Below are 18,040 nucleotides of genomic sequence, written 5' to 3'. Positions count from 1 at the left end.
TCAGGTCTAATTCTTTGCAACCCCATGGGGTCCTCTGTCCACAAAATTCTCCAGGCAAAAATAATGGAGTGGGTAGGCATTTCCTTTGCCAGAGGATCTTCCCTAGCCAAGGATCAAACCTGGGTATCCTGGATTGCAGGTAGATTCTTTACTGTCTGAGCCACCAGGAAGCCCTATCCTAGGCTCAAATACATCTTTATGAATCAAAATAGGAACAATTACAATCAACACTTTCCCAACAAGAAATAAGTTTGTTTATTCCCGTAGCATAAAAATCCATTCTTTGGAATCTGATGAACTCTTGGAAAGCATTTTCTGCCTCCTGCTGGTTGGCAAGAGGTCAGCTGAACATGGCAGATGAGCCAAAACTTTGTAGCCCAATTTGTTCAACTTTTGAAGTGTTGGGTGTACAACGTGCGGTCGGACGTCGTCATGGAGAAGAACTGTGCCCATTCTGTTGACCAATGCTGACTGTAAGCGCTGAAGTTTTCGGTGCATCTCATTGTTATGCTGAGCATACTTCTCAGATGTAAAGGTTTCAGCAGGATTCAGAAAGCTGCAGTGGATCAGACAGGCAGCGGACCATCCAACAATGACCACGACCTCTTTTTGTTACAAGTTTAACTTTGGGAAGTACTCCGGAGTTTCTTCTCAGTCCAACCACTGAGCTGGTCACTGCCAATTATCAGATAAAATTCACTTTTCGTCGCACATCAAAATCCAACAGAGAAATGGGTGGGAGATTAAGGATCAATTTTCTAAAAACAAATACTGACATAATCTAAATATTTAACTGATTCCTTTGAGTTTACAAAATTAATTTGCGACATAGTACGGAGCAGAAAAAAGTCCAATTAAAAACAGTAATTTACTCTTTGATCCTGTTCAAAGTACAGTGTGTTAACATAAGCAGACAGAAGCCTTGGAAATAAACAACTAAACAAACATTTTACTTGATATTTTATGTGAAATTTGGGAGTAAATGACTCCTACTAACAAACCTAAACTAAACTAAATCTAAACAAAAGTAAGTGTTTGACATATGTCAGGAACAGCTGTTAACTATAGGAAAGATTATGCATATATAAATACCTTTTGATTAATTAAAATAAAAACAATGCCCTTTCAAAGGACTTAAAGCAATCTGGTGTTTCACCAAACAGTAAGAACATACAAAAAAAAAGCACTCCATCTTTTTCTCCATGGGAAACAATATTTTTCATCTATAACATATTTAACTACAACCTTTTAAACAGTTTTCTATATCTCTGCTACCTTAAACAAGTTTTGAGAAATGTCTAAAACATGGTTACACAAACCAATAGATTTAAAAGTAATGAATAAGTTCAGTTCAGTGGCTGCATCATGTCCAACTCTTTGCGACCCATAGACTGTAGCAGGCCAGGGTTCCAGGCCCATCACCAGCTCCGGGAGCTGGAACCAAACTCATGTCCATCAAGTCGGTGATGCCATCCAAACATCTCATCCTCTGTCATCCCCTTCTCCTCCTGCCTACAATCTTTCCCAGCATCAGGGTCTTTTCTAATGACTCAAGTTCTTCCCATCAGGTAGCCAAATTACTGGAGTGTCAGCTACAGCATCAGTCCTTCTAATGAATATTCAGGACTGATTTCCTTTAGGATTGACTGGTTGGATGTCCTTGCAGTTCAAGGGACTCTCAAGAGTCTTCTCCAACACCACAGTTCCAAAGCATCGATTCTTTGGCGCTCAGCTCTCTTTATAGTCCAACTCTCAGATCCATACATGACCACTGGAAAAACCATAGCCTTGACTAAACAGACCTTTGTTGGCAAAGTAATGTCTCTGCTTTTTAATATGTTGTCTAGATTCGTTATATCTTTCCTTCCAAGGAGTCAGCGTCTTTTAATTTCATGGCTGCAGTCACCATCTGCAGTGATTTTGGAGCCCAAAAATACTAGTATGTGCCACTGCTTCCACTGTTTCCCCATCTATTTGTCATGAAGTGATGGGATCGGATGCTATTATCTTAGTTTTCTGAATGTTGAGCATTAAGCCAACTTTTTCACTCTCCTCTTTCACTTTCATCAAGAGGCTACTCAGTTCCTCTTCACTTTCTGCCATAAGGGTGGTATCATCTGCATACCTGAGGTTATTGATATTTCTCCCAGCCGTCTTGATTCCAGCTTGTGCTTCATCCAGCCCAGTATCTCGCATGATGTTCTCTGCATGTAACTTTAATAAACAGGGTGACAATATACAGCCTCGATGTACTCCTTTACCGAGTTGGAACTAGTCTGTTGTTCCATGTCCTGTTCAAACTGTTGCTTCTTGATCTGCATACATATTTCTCAGGAGGCAGGTACGGTGGTCTGGTATTCCCATCTCTTTCAGAATTTTCCATAGTTTGTTGTGATGCACAAGGTCAAAGGCCTTGGTGTAGTCAATAAAGCAGAAAGACATGTTTTTCTGGAACTCTCATGCTTTTTCAATGATCCAACAGACGCTCGCAATTTTGTCTCTGGTTCCTCTGCTTTTCCTAAATCCAGCTGGAAGTTCTAGGTTCACGTACTGTTGAAGCCTAGCTTGGAAGATTTTGAACATTACTCTGCTAGCATGTGAGATGAGTACAACTGTGCAGTAGTTAGAACATTCTTTGGCATTGCCTTTCTTTGGGACTGGAGTGAAAACTGACCTTTTCCAGTTCCGGGCCACTGCAGACTTTTCCAAATTTGACTGGCATACTGAGTGCTGGCATACTGAATGCAGCACTTTAACAGCACTTTAACAGCTATTTCAAGATTTGAAATAGCTCAACAGGAATTCCATCATCTCCACTAGCTTTGTTCATAGTGATGCTCCCTAAGGCCCACTTGACTTTGCATTCCAGGATGTCTGGCTCTAGGTGAGTGATCACACCATCATGGTTATCTGGGTCATGAAGACCTTTTTTGTATAGTTCTGTGTATTCTTGCCACCTCTTCCTAATATCTTCTGCTTCTGTTAGGTCCATCCCATTTCTGTACTTTATTGTGCTCCTCTTTTCATGAAATGTTCCCTTAGTATCTCTAATTTTCTTGAGCTCGCTAGTCTTTCCCATTCTATTGTTTTCCTCTATTTCCTTGCAATGATGACTTAGGAAGGCTTTCTTATCTCTCCTTGCTATTCTTTGGAACTCTGTATTCAGATGGGTGTATCTTTCCTCTTCCCCTTTGCCTTTTGCTTATCTTCTTTTCTCAGCTATTTGTAAAGGCTCTCAGACAACCATTTTGCCTTTTTGCATTTCTTCTTCTAGGGGACGGTTTTGATCACCACCTCCTGTACAACAGCACAAACCTCGGTCCATAGTTCTTCAGACACTCTATCAGATCTAATCCCTTGAATCTATTTGTCACTTCCACTGTATAATCGTAAGGGATTTGACTTAGGTCATACCTTAGGTCTAGTGGTGTTCCCTATTTTCTTCAATTTAAGTCTGACTTTTGCAAGAAGCAGACAGCAGGTACAAGTTTTGAAAATAAACACCTAAACAAACATTTTATTTTATAAATTCCACATAAAATATAAAATAAGTAAAGCAGAGTAATTCTGTGATCATCACTTAATATAATCTTTAAGTACAGTTTTAACAGTATCTGATCATACTAGTAAGGAAACAAATAAGCTGTTAACATAGGATATAACTCAGTAAGAATCTGGTGTAGGTTATTTAAAATAAGCAGTTATTCTATACATTTACCACTTAAGGTTCTTTTCTGGGCCTTGGTATTCATAAATGAGAAACTATAACCAAGTAGGATTATCCCAGAGATGCAAGGCTTGTTTAAACTTTGAACAAGCACTGCAATACACTATATTCATAAAAATAAAGAGATTAAGGTTCCAAGCACCATTTATCTCCAATCCTCCCCTGTTACATTAAAATCATAGGGTCATAGGCCTATAGGTAGAATAACATCTTCCCCCAATCTCACCAAAGATGTCCACGTCCTAATCCCTGGAATGGGTGAATGGTGGCTCAGGCAGTGAAGAATCTGCCTGCAATGAGGGAGACCTGGGTTCAATCCCTGGGTAGGGAAGATCCTCTGGAGAAGGGAATGGCTATCTACTCCAGTATTCTTGCCTGGAGAATTCCATGGACAGAGGAGACTGGCAGGCTACAGTCCATGGAGTCTCAAAGAGTCGGACATGACTAAGCAAGTAATACTAACACATCCTGGTGGGCTTAATGCAATTACAAGAGTCCTTTTTAAAAAAGAATACTTTTTCCCTTTTTTCCCCTAATATTTATATATTTATTTGGCTGCTCTGAGTCTTAGTTGCAGCATGCAGGGTCTTCAACCTTCGTGGCGGCATGCACGCTCTTTAGGGTTAGCATGTAAACTCTTAGTTATCGTGTGTGGGATCTAGTTCCCTGACCAGAGACTGAATACCCAGGCCCCCTGCTTTGGGAGCATGCAGTCTTGGCCACTGGACCATCAGGAAGTCTCTACCAGGATCCTTATTAGAAGGAGGCATGAGGGTCAGAGTCAGAGAAGGAGGCATGACTGCAAAAGCAGAGGCTGCAGGGATGCCACTGCTGGAAAGGAACACACGCCAAGAAATGCAGATGGCGTCTAGAAGCTAGGAAAGGCAAGGAACAGACTGTCCCCAGGCTCCAGAGGAATGACGTCCTGCTGACATCTTGATGTTAGCCTCATGAGACCCATTTTCAGACTTTTGACCTCCAGAGCTATAAGGTAATAAATCTGTTATTTTAAGCCATTAAAATAAATAAGGACAAAATTAACATGATCATCTCAGTAAAAGCATAAAGAGTATTTAACAAAATCCAACAACTCTTCTTGATAAAACTCTTCATGAATTAACTTCCTTAAAGAAACAAAGACCATCTACAAAAAAGTGACAGCTAACATAATTGATACTGAAAGACTGATTGCTTTCTCCCCTGAGATCAGTAAAGAAAAAGAAAAAGATGTCTGCTTTCACCACTTTTTCTATTTTTAATTTTATTGAGGACACTGAAAAGGAGATCTGCCTTCTTAATAGACATTAAATGGGCCATATGGTATTGTTCTCTATAAACACAATGTTGTACAGCAGATCTCTAGAACTTACTCATCTTGCATAATTAAAATTTTAGAACACTGATAAGCAGTTCCCTTTTATTCCTTTCCCCAGCCCTTGGTAACCGCCATTCTACTCTTTGCTTCTCTGAGTTAGTTTTCATCTCATATAATGAAATTATATAGTATTTGCCCTTCTGTGACTGGTTTATCTCACTGGGCATAATTTCCTCAGGATTCTGTACTGAGGTTCTAGCCAGGGCCATTAAGCAAAGAAAAGAAAGAAAAGATGTCCAGATTATAAAGAAAAAACTAAAATGATGGCAGTTTACAAATACATGATCATATATATATATAATGAAGAACAAATTCACTTTGATGAAGTTCAATATGCTAAAAATGTAATACTTTTATACGAAAACTTAGAAGTAAATTGTGCTTCAAAATCATATTTATATAATCTTATATTAATATATAGAAAATTACAAGAAATATAAACACACACAAAATCAGAGCTAATAAACTACTACAGCAAGGCTGTCCTATAGAAGATAAACATATGAAAATCTATTTAGCTACCATACACAAGCAACAAACAATCTGAAAATGAAATTAAGAAATAACTCCATTTGATATAGCACATAAAAAAAGAAAATGTGACTTCTGCACAGAAAACTGCAAAAAGAAACTGAAAAAGACCTACATCAATGGAATAAAATCCCATATTCATGGATTGGAAGACTTAATACCCTAAAGATGACAAATCTTTTCAAACTGATCTGTAGATTTGGATACAGTATCTATCAAAATCCCAGCTACAATTTTGTACAAACTGACAAGTATATCTTAAATTCACACAGAAATGCAAGATGCCAAAACAATCTTGAACAGGAGCAAAATTAGAGAACTCACACTTCCTGACTCTAAAAATCTATTAGAAAACCACAGTATTCAAGACGGTGCTACTGCCGTAAGAATAGACAGAGTTCAATGAAACAGAATTGAGCGGCCACAGACACTTACATTTATGATCAACTGATTTTTGATGAAGCTATCAAGAAATACAATAAGCAAAGAGTATTCTTTGCAGCAAATGATGCTGAGACATCTAGAAACGCAGATGCAAAGGAATACAGTTGCTCCAAATACAAAAATTAACTCAAAATGAATCAAAGATTTAAATGTAAGAGCTAAAAATACAATACTTTTATATGAAAACCAAGGAGTAAATCTTCATGAACTTGAATTAGGAAATAGGTTTTCAGATATGACAGCAAAGCACAAATAATGAGACAAAATACAGACACAGTGGACTGCGCCAAAGTGGAACTGCTTCAGAGGAAAGCAACAGGGAAGTGGCAAGCAAGCCACAGAATGGGAGACGGTATTCGCAAATCACTAATCTGACAACGTATTTGTTTCTAGAATACATTTTTTAAACTCTTAAAACTGAGATTAAGGAGAAGAGGAATGTGGATTCTTGTTCAATGAGTATAGAGTTTCAGTTTCACAGATTGAAGAGTTCTGCAGCTAGCTTGCAAAATGTAAAAATACTTAACACTACTGCCTAAGACAGTTAAAGTGGTAAGTTTTATGTGTATTTTACCACAATTAAATATTTTTTTAAAACCTCTTAAAACTTGACAAATAAAAAGGCAGCTCAGTTTTTAAATGGCAAAGGATGTGAATAAACATTTCTCAAAATAAGACATATAACAGCATATAAGCACACAAAAATACATTCAACATCATTAGTCATGAGGAAAAGGCAAATCAAAACCAAACCACAATGGGATAGCATTTCAAACTCACTAAAATGGCTATAAAAGTCAGATACTAACAGTTATTGGAGAGAATATAAAGATATCAAAATCCTCATACATAGCTGAGAGAATGTAAAATTATGTGGCCATGTTAGAAAGCAATCTAAAAGTTTCTCAAATAGTTAAATGTAGAGTTACCATATCACTACCAATTTCACTCTAGGACCAAACCCAAGAAAAATAAAAATCACATGTGCACATAAAAGCTCGTATAGAAGGGTTCATTGCAGCATTATTCATAACAGTCAAAAGATCGACACAGCCCAACGTCCATCGACTGACAAATGGATAAACAAAATGTGATATACCCACACAATATTACTTATGGAAAAAGGAATGAAATATTAATGCATCCTACAACATGGGTTGACCTCCCAGACCTGTCTCTTCTAGGTTTCTCTCCTCTTCTCTTTATTCCCCTCATGATGTCTGTTATCTTTCATTCTCTTCCCTTCCTACTCTGCAGAGCAATTTAAGTATATCCAAATTGGGGAAGGAAAAAAACCAACATGTCACTGATATCTACCCTTATAAGAAGATGGAAAGACATAAAGGGATTTGTTTTTTGATTAAAAAAGTTTACTCACAAAGCCACTCACTGGAAAAAAAAAAAAAGCAAAATACATAAAAATGGAAAGAACATTAAAAAAAACAATAAACAAATAGTAGAAATAAGTGAAACACTAAATCATAGACCTGACAAAACATGGTCCACTGGAGAAGGGGATGGCAAACCACTTCAGTATTCTTGCCTTGAGAACCCTAAGAAGAGTATGAAAAGGCAAAAAGACAGCACACTGAAAGATGAACTCCCCAGGTCTGATGACGCCCAATATGCTGCTGGAGACTGGAGAAATAACTCCAGAAAGAATGAAGAGATGGAGCCAAAGCGAAAACAATGCCCAACTGTGGATGTGACTGGTGACAGAAGTAAAATCTCATACTGTAGAGAGTAATACTGCATAGGAACCTGGAATGTTAGGTCCATGAATCAAGGCAAATTGGAAGTGGTCAAACAGGAGATGGCAAGAGTGAACACTGACATTTTAGGAATCAGTGAACTAAAATGGACGGGAGTGGGCAAATTTAATTCAGATGACCATTATATCTACTACTGTGGGCAAAAATCCCTTAGAAGAAATGAAGTAGCCCTCACAGTCAACAAGAGTCCAAAATGCAGTACTCTGGTGCAGTCTCAAAGATGACAATGATCTCTGTTCATTTCCAAAGCAAACCATTCATTATCACAGTAATCCAAGTGTATGCCCCAACCAGTAATGCTGAAGAAGCTGAAGTTGAACGGTTCTATGAAGACCTTCTAGAACTAACACCCAGAGAAGACTGGAATGCAAAAGTAGGAAGTCAAGAGGTACCTGAAGTAACAGGCAAATTTGGCCTTGCTTTTTATCACAGCAACTATTAAAAACATAGCTATTCAAAAATATGGTAACAACAAAAGAAATGCAGCATAAATTAAAGTTGAAACTGAGCTAGTAGTTTGCGCAGTGCCTCATATATAGCAAGTATACTATGCTTCCAGTAAAACTTTAAAATGTGCTTTGGACTCCTGAGATTTCCTTAAGGAACCCTTGGTTAGTCTCACATGCAGTTTATTAACCCTAGTTATAAACTGCCACATGCATCACCCATCTATAAATCAAGCTCAACTAACACTGATTAAGCAGAAAATATCAAGTAAAGTACCTTGTATCCCAGGCCCAACTGATAAATAGCAAAAATCTGAGCAGCATTAAGAGCTTCACTGAAAAGGTAAACTGCAGTCATCTGACCACAGAATACTCTGTTAGCATCTGCTGTTTCTGATGAGCCCAGGAAACACTTGTCAAAGGTCTGTGAAAGGAAACAGAAAATTTTATTAGAGAAAAAACAAAAAAAATTGTCTCCTCCAGAATTAATAACAACCTATACTGGTATAAATATTTTGTCTTTTCTAAAGTATAATCTGATTAGATTAAAATTTCATTTAGCATTTCACTTCATTCATTCCCATTTGGTGTAGAGATCAGGAAAGACATCACAGAAAAACAGACAAGTTCTCCAAAGTACAATAAACAGAACTTGATGACAAAATGGACGTAAGAAATGGAGTCAGAAAAATCATTATGGACTCTGTAGGTTCATACTTGGGAAACCAAAGAAGCAGACAGAAGAGCAGGCTTTGGAGCAACAAGCAAAATCATGAGTTAACTTCGAGCCATGTAGTGAATGTGTCTTTTCTGTAAACTAATGTGGGTGAAGAAGGAATTGCCAACAGGGTTCTCTATGGTTAGAAGCTAAGACTGTAAATATGGTTTCTGTAGACATCAAGATACAAATAATAGGTTAAGTCATGGGAGTAGATGCAATCTCGCAAAAGGAATGTGTAAATTCAGAAAAACAGGTGTATGCTTTTCTTATTTACATAGAAAATCTCTCTTAGTAACATCTAGGTTGCAGAGATCACACATAAATTTACACCTATGCAGCAAGAAGGAAAAGAAATGCTTGATATCCTTTAAAAGTATTTTATACCATGGAACTATTAGGAAGGCTGCTGAAAAATGTATATGTTGACATTAAGGAATATAAAAAATTTTTAACACTTGGATTATGAAGACAAACGACCTAGGTCAAATAACTGATTCCCATGCTGCTGATTTTGGCAAATTCCTTAACCTCTCTGTGCTCAGTTTCACCTGTAAAGATTGTAACAGTACTTATCCTGCAAGGTTACAGAAAGTAAAAGTATTTATTACAATGCCTGCAATGCTCAGCAAAGATTAATGTAAGAAAAAAAAAACAGGCTGAAAGGCAATATACATATTTGGTCTCTAATTAAAAAAAAAATTAACAGTTAACATTTATTGAGCACTTATTCTATATAAGTCACTCTTCTAATGGATTTCTGAACAGTAGCTCATTCAATCAACATTCTGAGATAGGTACTATTTTACACCCTCTTTAGGTGGAGCAAAGGGCTTCCCACGGAGCACAGCAATAAAGAAGCACCTGCAACCCAGGAGCTGCGGGAGAAATGGGTTCAATCCCTGGGTTGGGAAGATCCCCTAGAGTAGGAAATGGCAACCCATTCCAATATTCTTGCCTGGAAAATCCCATGGACCGAGTAGCTTACGCAGGCAGGCTACAGTTCAGGGGGTTGCAGAAAATCAGACAGAACTGAGCGACTGAGCACACTCACACAAAAGAGAAACCTCAGGCCTAATAAATTAAGTAAAGTCATAAAGTCAGGAAGGGATTCAAACCCAAGTCTAACAATCCAAGCTCTTAAGGTTAGTATTTCAAAATACGTAAACATGTACAGATTAGGATAATAGGAGTTAATAGTGAATGGGTGTCGCAAGTTTGTATTCATTTTCCGGATCCATAATTTTTCAAGGTTTCTATTAAAAACGTAATGTGGGAGGGAGGGAAAGCATTTTGAATATAATTCTAACTTATGGATCTCTTATTGAACCTTGAAAATATTATAAAAAAATAGTTATCTATAGCAGCTATGAATTATATGGAAAATTTATAAGCCTATTTCACCTAACTCATTCATAAAAATGATCTGAACTCTGCAGTAAAGCTCTGAGGTTTAATTTGATCAATGGACCGATGACACAAATGCTTTCAAGATATACTCACTGCTACCTATGAATCATTGTCTCTACCCTATCCAGAACAATTTTCTAACAAGGACTGAGTAATATCTTATGTGACATATTAGCACATTTCCACTCTCTTAATATATTACATGTTAGCCAAACTACAATTATAAAAAATCCACCACTGTAGTGTTCTAAAATTTATATTCAATATAAAATATATTTTTCTTATTTAAATGTAACTTTCTCAAACAACTTACATCACTCGTGTTGACAAACCATGTTATCTCTCCATAGGAAGCAAGCTCACCATTCACATAACATCGAAGCTCACTGTTCTTCCACCGGTTATAAATGTGCACTATAGTTACCATGTACCACTGGATAAGCAAACAGTTTGAAAAAAAAAAGATAATGATTTTTCCAACAATTCAACCACACTGATAAAAACAAGCAAAAATCAAATGCTAAATTACAGTGAAATCTAAAACTAAAATAAGACTACTTTTATTAAATTCAATATTCTACCCCTGGAACAATATTGAGTCAAGGGAACTCTCTCAACAAATAATAGCTTACCCATGAAACTATTTTTCTAACTTTTCATTATGAAAATTTTTAAAAGGTAAAAAGCTTAATAGAAACTCTCTCACCATCCCACAACTGTCAACATTTTGTTATATTTGTTTTATCTATTTACTGATCTACATATAGATGTTCCTTTTGTTAATAAACCATTCATTAATTTCTAAATGTTAAGGTAGAAAAGCAAATACATATATTTTCACTTGTATTTCCCTTAAACTCTAGAAACAGCTAAATATTCACTCTTTTCATTGTCCAAATTAGAGAGGTTAACAACTGTCCAGCAATTTACACTTCATTTTCTGAACCAGCTTAAGAACAGAATTATGATTTATCACAGCATTCTGAAGGTTAGAACAGTTTGGTAACATAACTATGACTCATAAGATCACATACCTTTTGTGGCTTGAAATCAAATTTCACACAGTGTTGAAAGCCTTTTCCTTTTGACTTTATTGATGTTATAATTAAACATCCCCCAACAAAGTGAGCAGAATAACCAAGACCTTTACTGGTTCTGAAACTATAAAAAATAAGTTTTCATTTCATCTACAAATATTCTTCTCATTTTTCAAAATAAAGTAACAACACTAAGTTACAGAAATACATACCAATACAAATATGGTTTATCTTTATCCACATTGATGTTATTTACAGGATCCATTCTAAGCCAGGTATGAAATGTAAAACCATTCTGGTATGGCCATTTGGCTATAGGAGGTAATGCAATAGCCTAAAGGGAAAAATTTGAGTTACTGACTCACAATGAAAAATTCTGTTACTGAAATCACGAAAATGAGACCTTCCATGCTACATGTATTTCTACCGTATATTAGTCTACATGCAAAAGTAGTCTCTTCATCTGAAAGATTTTCACTAACTTCTAAATTATTCAAAACACAGATTAATGACGTTAATTTAGTTAAACAGAAACATTCCAAGTGATCTGTCTGACACACTAATCTTACTGCTTCATTTCTTACAATGAACATATGCAAAGAGATTCCAATGAAAAGAGACAGGTAGTGATATCAAAGGAAATTTATTGCTGAAATGTTAAATAAAGTAATGAAGAAAGATGGAGAAGGAAAGAAAACAGTTAAGTAAAAAGCCTAGAATGTAATTTTTTAACAGAAAATACAAAGCTGAAGAGGATTCATTCATACCATTTTTTATAACATTTTAAAGTTATATTCATAAGTGACTGTATAGGTAATTTTACCACTTGGCTTAAATTTTAATTTAAAAATAAAATAAAGCAAGGACCCTAATGTCTTCAAATCAAACTTGAAAAAGAAAAATTGGAGGTCCAGACTACCAATTTTTTTTTATTTTTTTAACCGGTGGAAAACTGCTTTACAATATTGTGTTGGTTTCCACTGTACAACAATGCTAATCAGTCATAACCATAAATATATCCTTCCCTCCTGAGCCTCCCTCCCCTCCCCCATTTCACCCCTCTAAGCCATCAGAGTGCTAGGCTGGTCTCCGTCTTATTTAGCAACTTCCCATTAACTACAGTTGTACAATGGAATATTACTCAGCCATAAAAAGGAATGAATTTGAGTCCACTGTACTGAGGTTAATGAACATAGAACCTCCTAAACAGAGTAAAGCAAGTCAAAAAGAGGAAAACAAGTATATTAACACATATACGTGGAATCTAGAAAAACGGTACTGATGACCTTAGTACAGAATGGACTTGTGAACACAGCAGGGGAAGACGAGGACGGGACTAATTAAGAAAACAGCACTGACGTATATACACTGTCATGTGTGAAGTAAATAGTGGGAAGCTGCTAACTAACACATTACCAAGTCTAAAACCTAGAATACAAAGATACTGAAAGCTGTGGGGTATTGGCATAAAGATAGAGATATAGACCAATGGAGTAGAAGCGAGAGCCATAAATAAGCCCTCATCTTTGTGGTCTTGATTTTTAACAAGAGTATCAAGACAGTTCAATGAACAAATGCACTGAGAAAACTAGTATTTACATGCAAGAGTATGAAGTTGACCACTTCCTTATATGATACACAAAAAATTAACCCCAAATCAATCACATTTCACATTCCACAAATGTGAAAGCTAAAACTAGAAAACTCTTAGAAGGAAAAATAAATCTTCATCACCCTAACATAGATAAATTCTTCTTAATTATGTACAAGAGAAAAAAATACATGAACTGGACTTCATTAAAATTAAAAACCTTTGTGCTTTAAAGGATACTATCAAGAAAGTGACAGCCCAAAAGAACAGGAGAAAATATTTGAAAATTATTTATTTTTGAAAATTATGATAAGAAGCTTATATCCAGAAGAATATATAAAGGATTGTTACAAATCCAATAATAAATAGACAAATACAGTTTTTAAATGGGCAAAATATCTGAATGGACACAGTTCCAAAGAACATCTGCAAATAGCCAATAAGAACATGGAATGATGCTCAGCATCATCAGTCATTCACTTCAGTTCAGTCGCTCAGTCATGTCCAACTCTTCGCGACCCCATGAGTCGCAGCACACCGGCACATCAGGCCTCCCCGTCCATCACCATCTCCGGGAGTTCACTCAGACTCACGTCCATCGAGTTGGTGATGCCATCCAGCCATCTCATCCTCTGTCATCCCCTTCTCCTCCTGCCCCCAATCCCTTCCCAGCATCAAAGTCTTTTCCAATGAGTCAACTCTTCACATGAGGTGGCCAGAGTACTGGAGTTTCAGCTTTAGCATCATTCCTTCCAAAGAAATCCCAGGGCTGATCTCCTTCAGAATGGACTGGTTGGATCTCCTTGCAGTCCAAGGGACTCTCAAGAGTCTTCTCCAACACCACAGTTCTAAAGCATCAATTCTTCAGCACTCAGCTTTCTTCACAGTCCAACTCTCACATCCATACATGACTACTGGAAAAACCATGGCCTTGACTAGACGGACCTTTGTTGGCAAAGTAATGTCTCTGCTTTTCAATATGCTATCTAGGTTGGTCATAACTTAGGAAATGCAAATCAAAATCTCAACAAGATGTTACTTAACCCGACTTGGATGGCTATAGTCAAAAAGACAGACATTAACAAGTGTTGATAAGCAAGTGGAGAAACTAGAAACCTCCTAAACTGATGGTAACATTATAAAATAAATAGAGTCACTTTGGAAAAACAATATGGGAGTACCTCAAATGGTTGAACATAAGACAACATGGCTCAGCAGTTCTACTACTACATTTCCAAGAGAAATGAAAACATATGTCCATATAAAAACTTACAAATAAAAGCCCATAGAGCATTTCCAAAAAGTAGAATGCAACTATCCACTAATTAAAGAATAATTAGGTGGGATGTGGACGGAGATAGGAGGGAAGTTCAAAAGGGAAGGGATATACGTATACCTATGTCTGACTCATGTTGATGTTTGACAGAAAACAAAAAAATTAATTATCCTCAACTAAAAAAGTAAATTTAAAAAATAATTAAACAAAATGTGGTATATTCTTATATTAGAATATTAGTCAACAAAAGGAATGAAGCACTGATACATACTACAACATTAATGGCTCTTAAAACCAGTAGTGTTAAGTGCAAAAAGCCAATCACAAAATTCCAGACATCATATAATTCCATTTGCGTGAACTGCCCAAAATAGACAAATTCAAAGAAACAAAAAGTAGAACAGTAGTTGCCTAGGCAGGGAGTCTGGAGTGAAAGGTGCAGTGACTGCTCATGCGTGCAGCGTTTCTTTTGAGGGTAATGAACATGTTTCTCCAGTGGTCATGCATGGGTGTGAGAGTTGGCCTGTGAAGAAGGCTGAGTGCCAAAGAATTGATGCTTTTGAACCGTGGTGTTGGAGAAGACCCAAGAGTCCCTTGGACTGCAAGGAGATCCAGCCAGTCCATTCTAAAGGAGATCAGTCCTGGGTGTTCATTGGAAGGACTGATGCTAAAGCTGAAACTCCAGTAGTTTGGCCACCTCATGCGAAGAGTTGACTCATTGGAAAAGACCTGATGCTGGGAGGGATTGGGGGCAGGAGAAGAAGGGGACGACAGAGGATGAGATGGCTGGATGGCATCGCCGACTCGATGGACATGAGTCTGAGTGAACTCCAGGAGATGGTGATGGACAGGGAGACCTGGCGTGCTGCGATTCATGGGGTCACAAAGAGTTGGACATAATTGAGCGACTGAACTGAACTGAAAATTAATTGTAATAATGGCTACACAAACTGATGAACACAACCATTCACTGTATGTACACTTTAAATGACAGAAATGTATGATATGGGAATTGTAACTCAATAAAGCTGTTAAAAAAAAAGATCATACTAAAAGCTTTTCTTGTTATAACACTTTACAAATACCTTTAGGTTGACATCATATATACACATATTTTTTATAAGATATTTCATAAAACATGAAAAACATCATAGAGCCAAATCTATCTAATAACACTATTGAGACTTCAAAAGGCTGATTTAAAATGAATGTTGCATTAAAGAAAAAAATAACACATACTCTTTGTATACATATGTTCTGTCCCAATCAAACATGAAAGTAGAGGATGTGAAAGCTTGGTAAAAATAATTTACCCATGAGTAACTTCCCTTTAAAAGCTATGTTTAAGGGGGAAAAAAATGAGTCAATGAATATATTTAAAACATCTATTCTCTGAAAGCTCCAAAAGTTGTGTAGTTCAACTGGCCGAATTTCAAGATGCATACAAGAAAATGTAATGGACATGTAACAATCTCAAAGAAACATAAATAATAAACTTAAAATATGCATTAAAAAAGGTTTCTCTAATAAGAATACTTCTGTCTCCTAAGAATACTTTTTTATGCTGGGAGACAAATGATAAACTCAAAGCCAAGTGAGCAAACTATTCTGGAAAGCTTCAAATCTAAAATAGCTATTTAAGAAAAATTAAAAAGAAAAAATAACATGAGTGATAAAACCTTCCAAAGAAAACTGTTCAATGTTTGTGAAACACTCAAGTATCATAAATGTTCTTTTAAAACACTCTCTTCTTTCTGCAGATATTGCCTGGCTACACAGAGGCCATAAAAGGTAGGATATTATGAGAACAAAAATAAAAAATGAATAAAAGATAACTTTAAAACACTTGCTTCTAACAGGCAGATCAATGTAATAAAGAGGATGTGAAAAAGCTTCCATAAATAACAGATATATATTATATATATTATATAATATAATCATATTATATTTTGAAACACTACAGATATTACTGCCACACATTAACTGTCTTATGTGTAAAGTGACTAACAGTTTACAAGAATGCTGAGACTGATACAATATGGAAACTCACAAGTCAGAAAAACTTGCCTAGAAAGTTTCTGTTACTCTCAACTTACACATCAGGTGCAAAAGAAACAGAACTAAGGAAATATAACACTAAAGAAAGATGAAAGTGAAAGTGCTATACATAAATTTCTACTTCAGAATGCAGAGATAAAAATTCATAAGAAAACATGGCTTATGTTGAAAAGAATTGGGTTCTTATTCCATTGAGACCCCAAGGGGTGAATGCGCAGCTTTCTTAGTTTCTTAAAGCCCCTGTTTCTTCCCCTCTAAAACAGTCAGGACAAAGGAACAGGCAGTACTGTTTTAAGGATTGAGTTAGGCTGTACACAGTTTTCACCCAACACAGAACCTGTCAAGAGTGCTTACAGGGCCAGACTTTCAGGAGGCAAAGGGAAGGGCTTCAGATGATTTCCTCATTAAGATCTACTTACTGCAGCGCTCTTTCCTGGAAAGTTGAAAAAGGCATCAGGACCATACTTCTGTGGCATGTGCTTTAACACAGACAGCAACTTTCCAGCATGCGGAGGCTATGAAAATAATCAGCCATTCATTAGCCACATTACTCACCATCAAAAATACATGCTTTTAATATAGACATACTTGAATATACCCCAAAATAATAATTCCATAAGCTAAAAAAGCATATATAATATCCAAAAACGGGTATTTTCAACTATCTTAAAGAAATAACACACTCTAGGCCACTGTTCTGTGGAAGGTGCTAGAAAAATATGAGCCGGCAGCATTTGACACAAAGCACTCCCACACTGCAGCAAAAACGACCTTTTAAAATTACAAACTACATCATCCCACCTCTCATCCCTTTTTAAAACACTTTTTAATCTCACCAAAAAATAATGCTCATCAAGTCCCATTGTTCAAGGCACTTTAAAAACAGTAAAATATTTTAGCCTCATAACCACGCTAGGGGTTATTATCATCCCATTTTACAAAGGAGGAACTAGAGGCAGAGGAACATATCCAAGGTCATACAGGTAGCAAGTGGGATGAGAACTCAGTGATTCCAGAGTCCAAGCTTTTAATCACTACACTTTCAACTTTATATAACTCTATCTCTCCAGTAGCTTCTCACTGCCTTTAAAAGAAAAGACCAGAATTCTTAACATGACCCAAAAGATCCTTTAAAAGAAAAGACCAGAATCCTTAACATGACCCAAAAGATCCTTTAAAAGAAAAGACCAGAATCCTTAACATGACCCAAAAGATCCTTAACTGCACTCCATCTATAATGACTTTTTCCCCTAACAGAGCCTGAGCACAAACTATTCTCCTTAAAATGTTCTCATGAAGACTATTTACCACTCCCAGCCCTCCCCTGCCTTAACTAAAGAAATCCACCCAACCTTTAAGCTCATCTTAATGGTCACTTCACAGGGCACTCTGTCCTGACCTCTGAAAACAGATCAAATCTCCCTACCATATATCATTCTACAACATGTTTCTACGATGGAGCATGTATAAAAGTTGTAACATTACATTTGTTTGATTAATGACTCTATGATCCACAAGTCTCCTCTAATACATTCAACAACCAACAGCTAAAACAAAAAGGTGTATTTACATTTACAAGGAAAAGCAAAGGACAAGATAGTAATTTAAATCAGTTTGCAAGCAAATAGAATAATGTGTAGTGCATTCCTCTTAAA

The 18,040-nt window shown here is 36.5% G+C and overlaps 1 protein-coding gene across 10 annotated transcripts in view; it reads right to left on the bottom strand.

Annotated features, from left to right (window-relative positions):
* Positions 1–18,040, bottom strand: part of LRBA (LPS responsive beige-like anchor protein) — a 749,961-nt gene that overhangs the window by 642,026 nt on the left and 89,895 nt on the right. For all 10 annotated transcript variants that reach the window (XM_015101368.4, XM_060400971.1, XM_060400970.1 and 7 more), the window contains exons 5-9: positions 16,805–16,900; positions 11,673–11,794; positions 11,458–11,584; positions 10,737–10,856; positions 8,573–8,719 (exon numbers count right to left, since the gene is read on the bottom strand). In XM_015101368.4, the coding sequence (XP_014956854.3) occupies positions 8,573–8,719; positions 10,737–10,856; positions 11,458–11,584; positions 11,673–11,794; positions 16,805–16,900 (612 nt within the window). The remainder of the gene's footprint in view (positions 1–8,572; positions 8,720–10,736; positions 10,857–11,457; positions 11,585–11,672; positions 11,795–16,804; positions 16,901–18,040) is intronic.

This window comes from Ovis aries, chromosome 17 (genome assembly GCF_016772045.2).
Source record: "Ovis aries strain OAR_USU_Benz2616 breed Rambouillet chromosome 17, ARS-UI_Ramb_v3.0, whole genome shotgun sequence".
NCBI classification, from domain to species: domain Eukaryota; kingdom Metazoa; phylum Chordata; class Mammalia; order Artiodactyla; family Bovidae; genus Ovis; species Ovis aries.
This window is presented reverse-complemented; position numbering and strand designations above follow the sequence as displayed.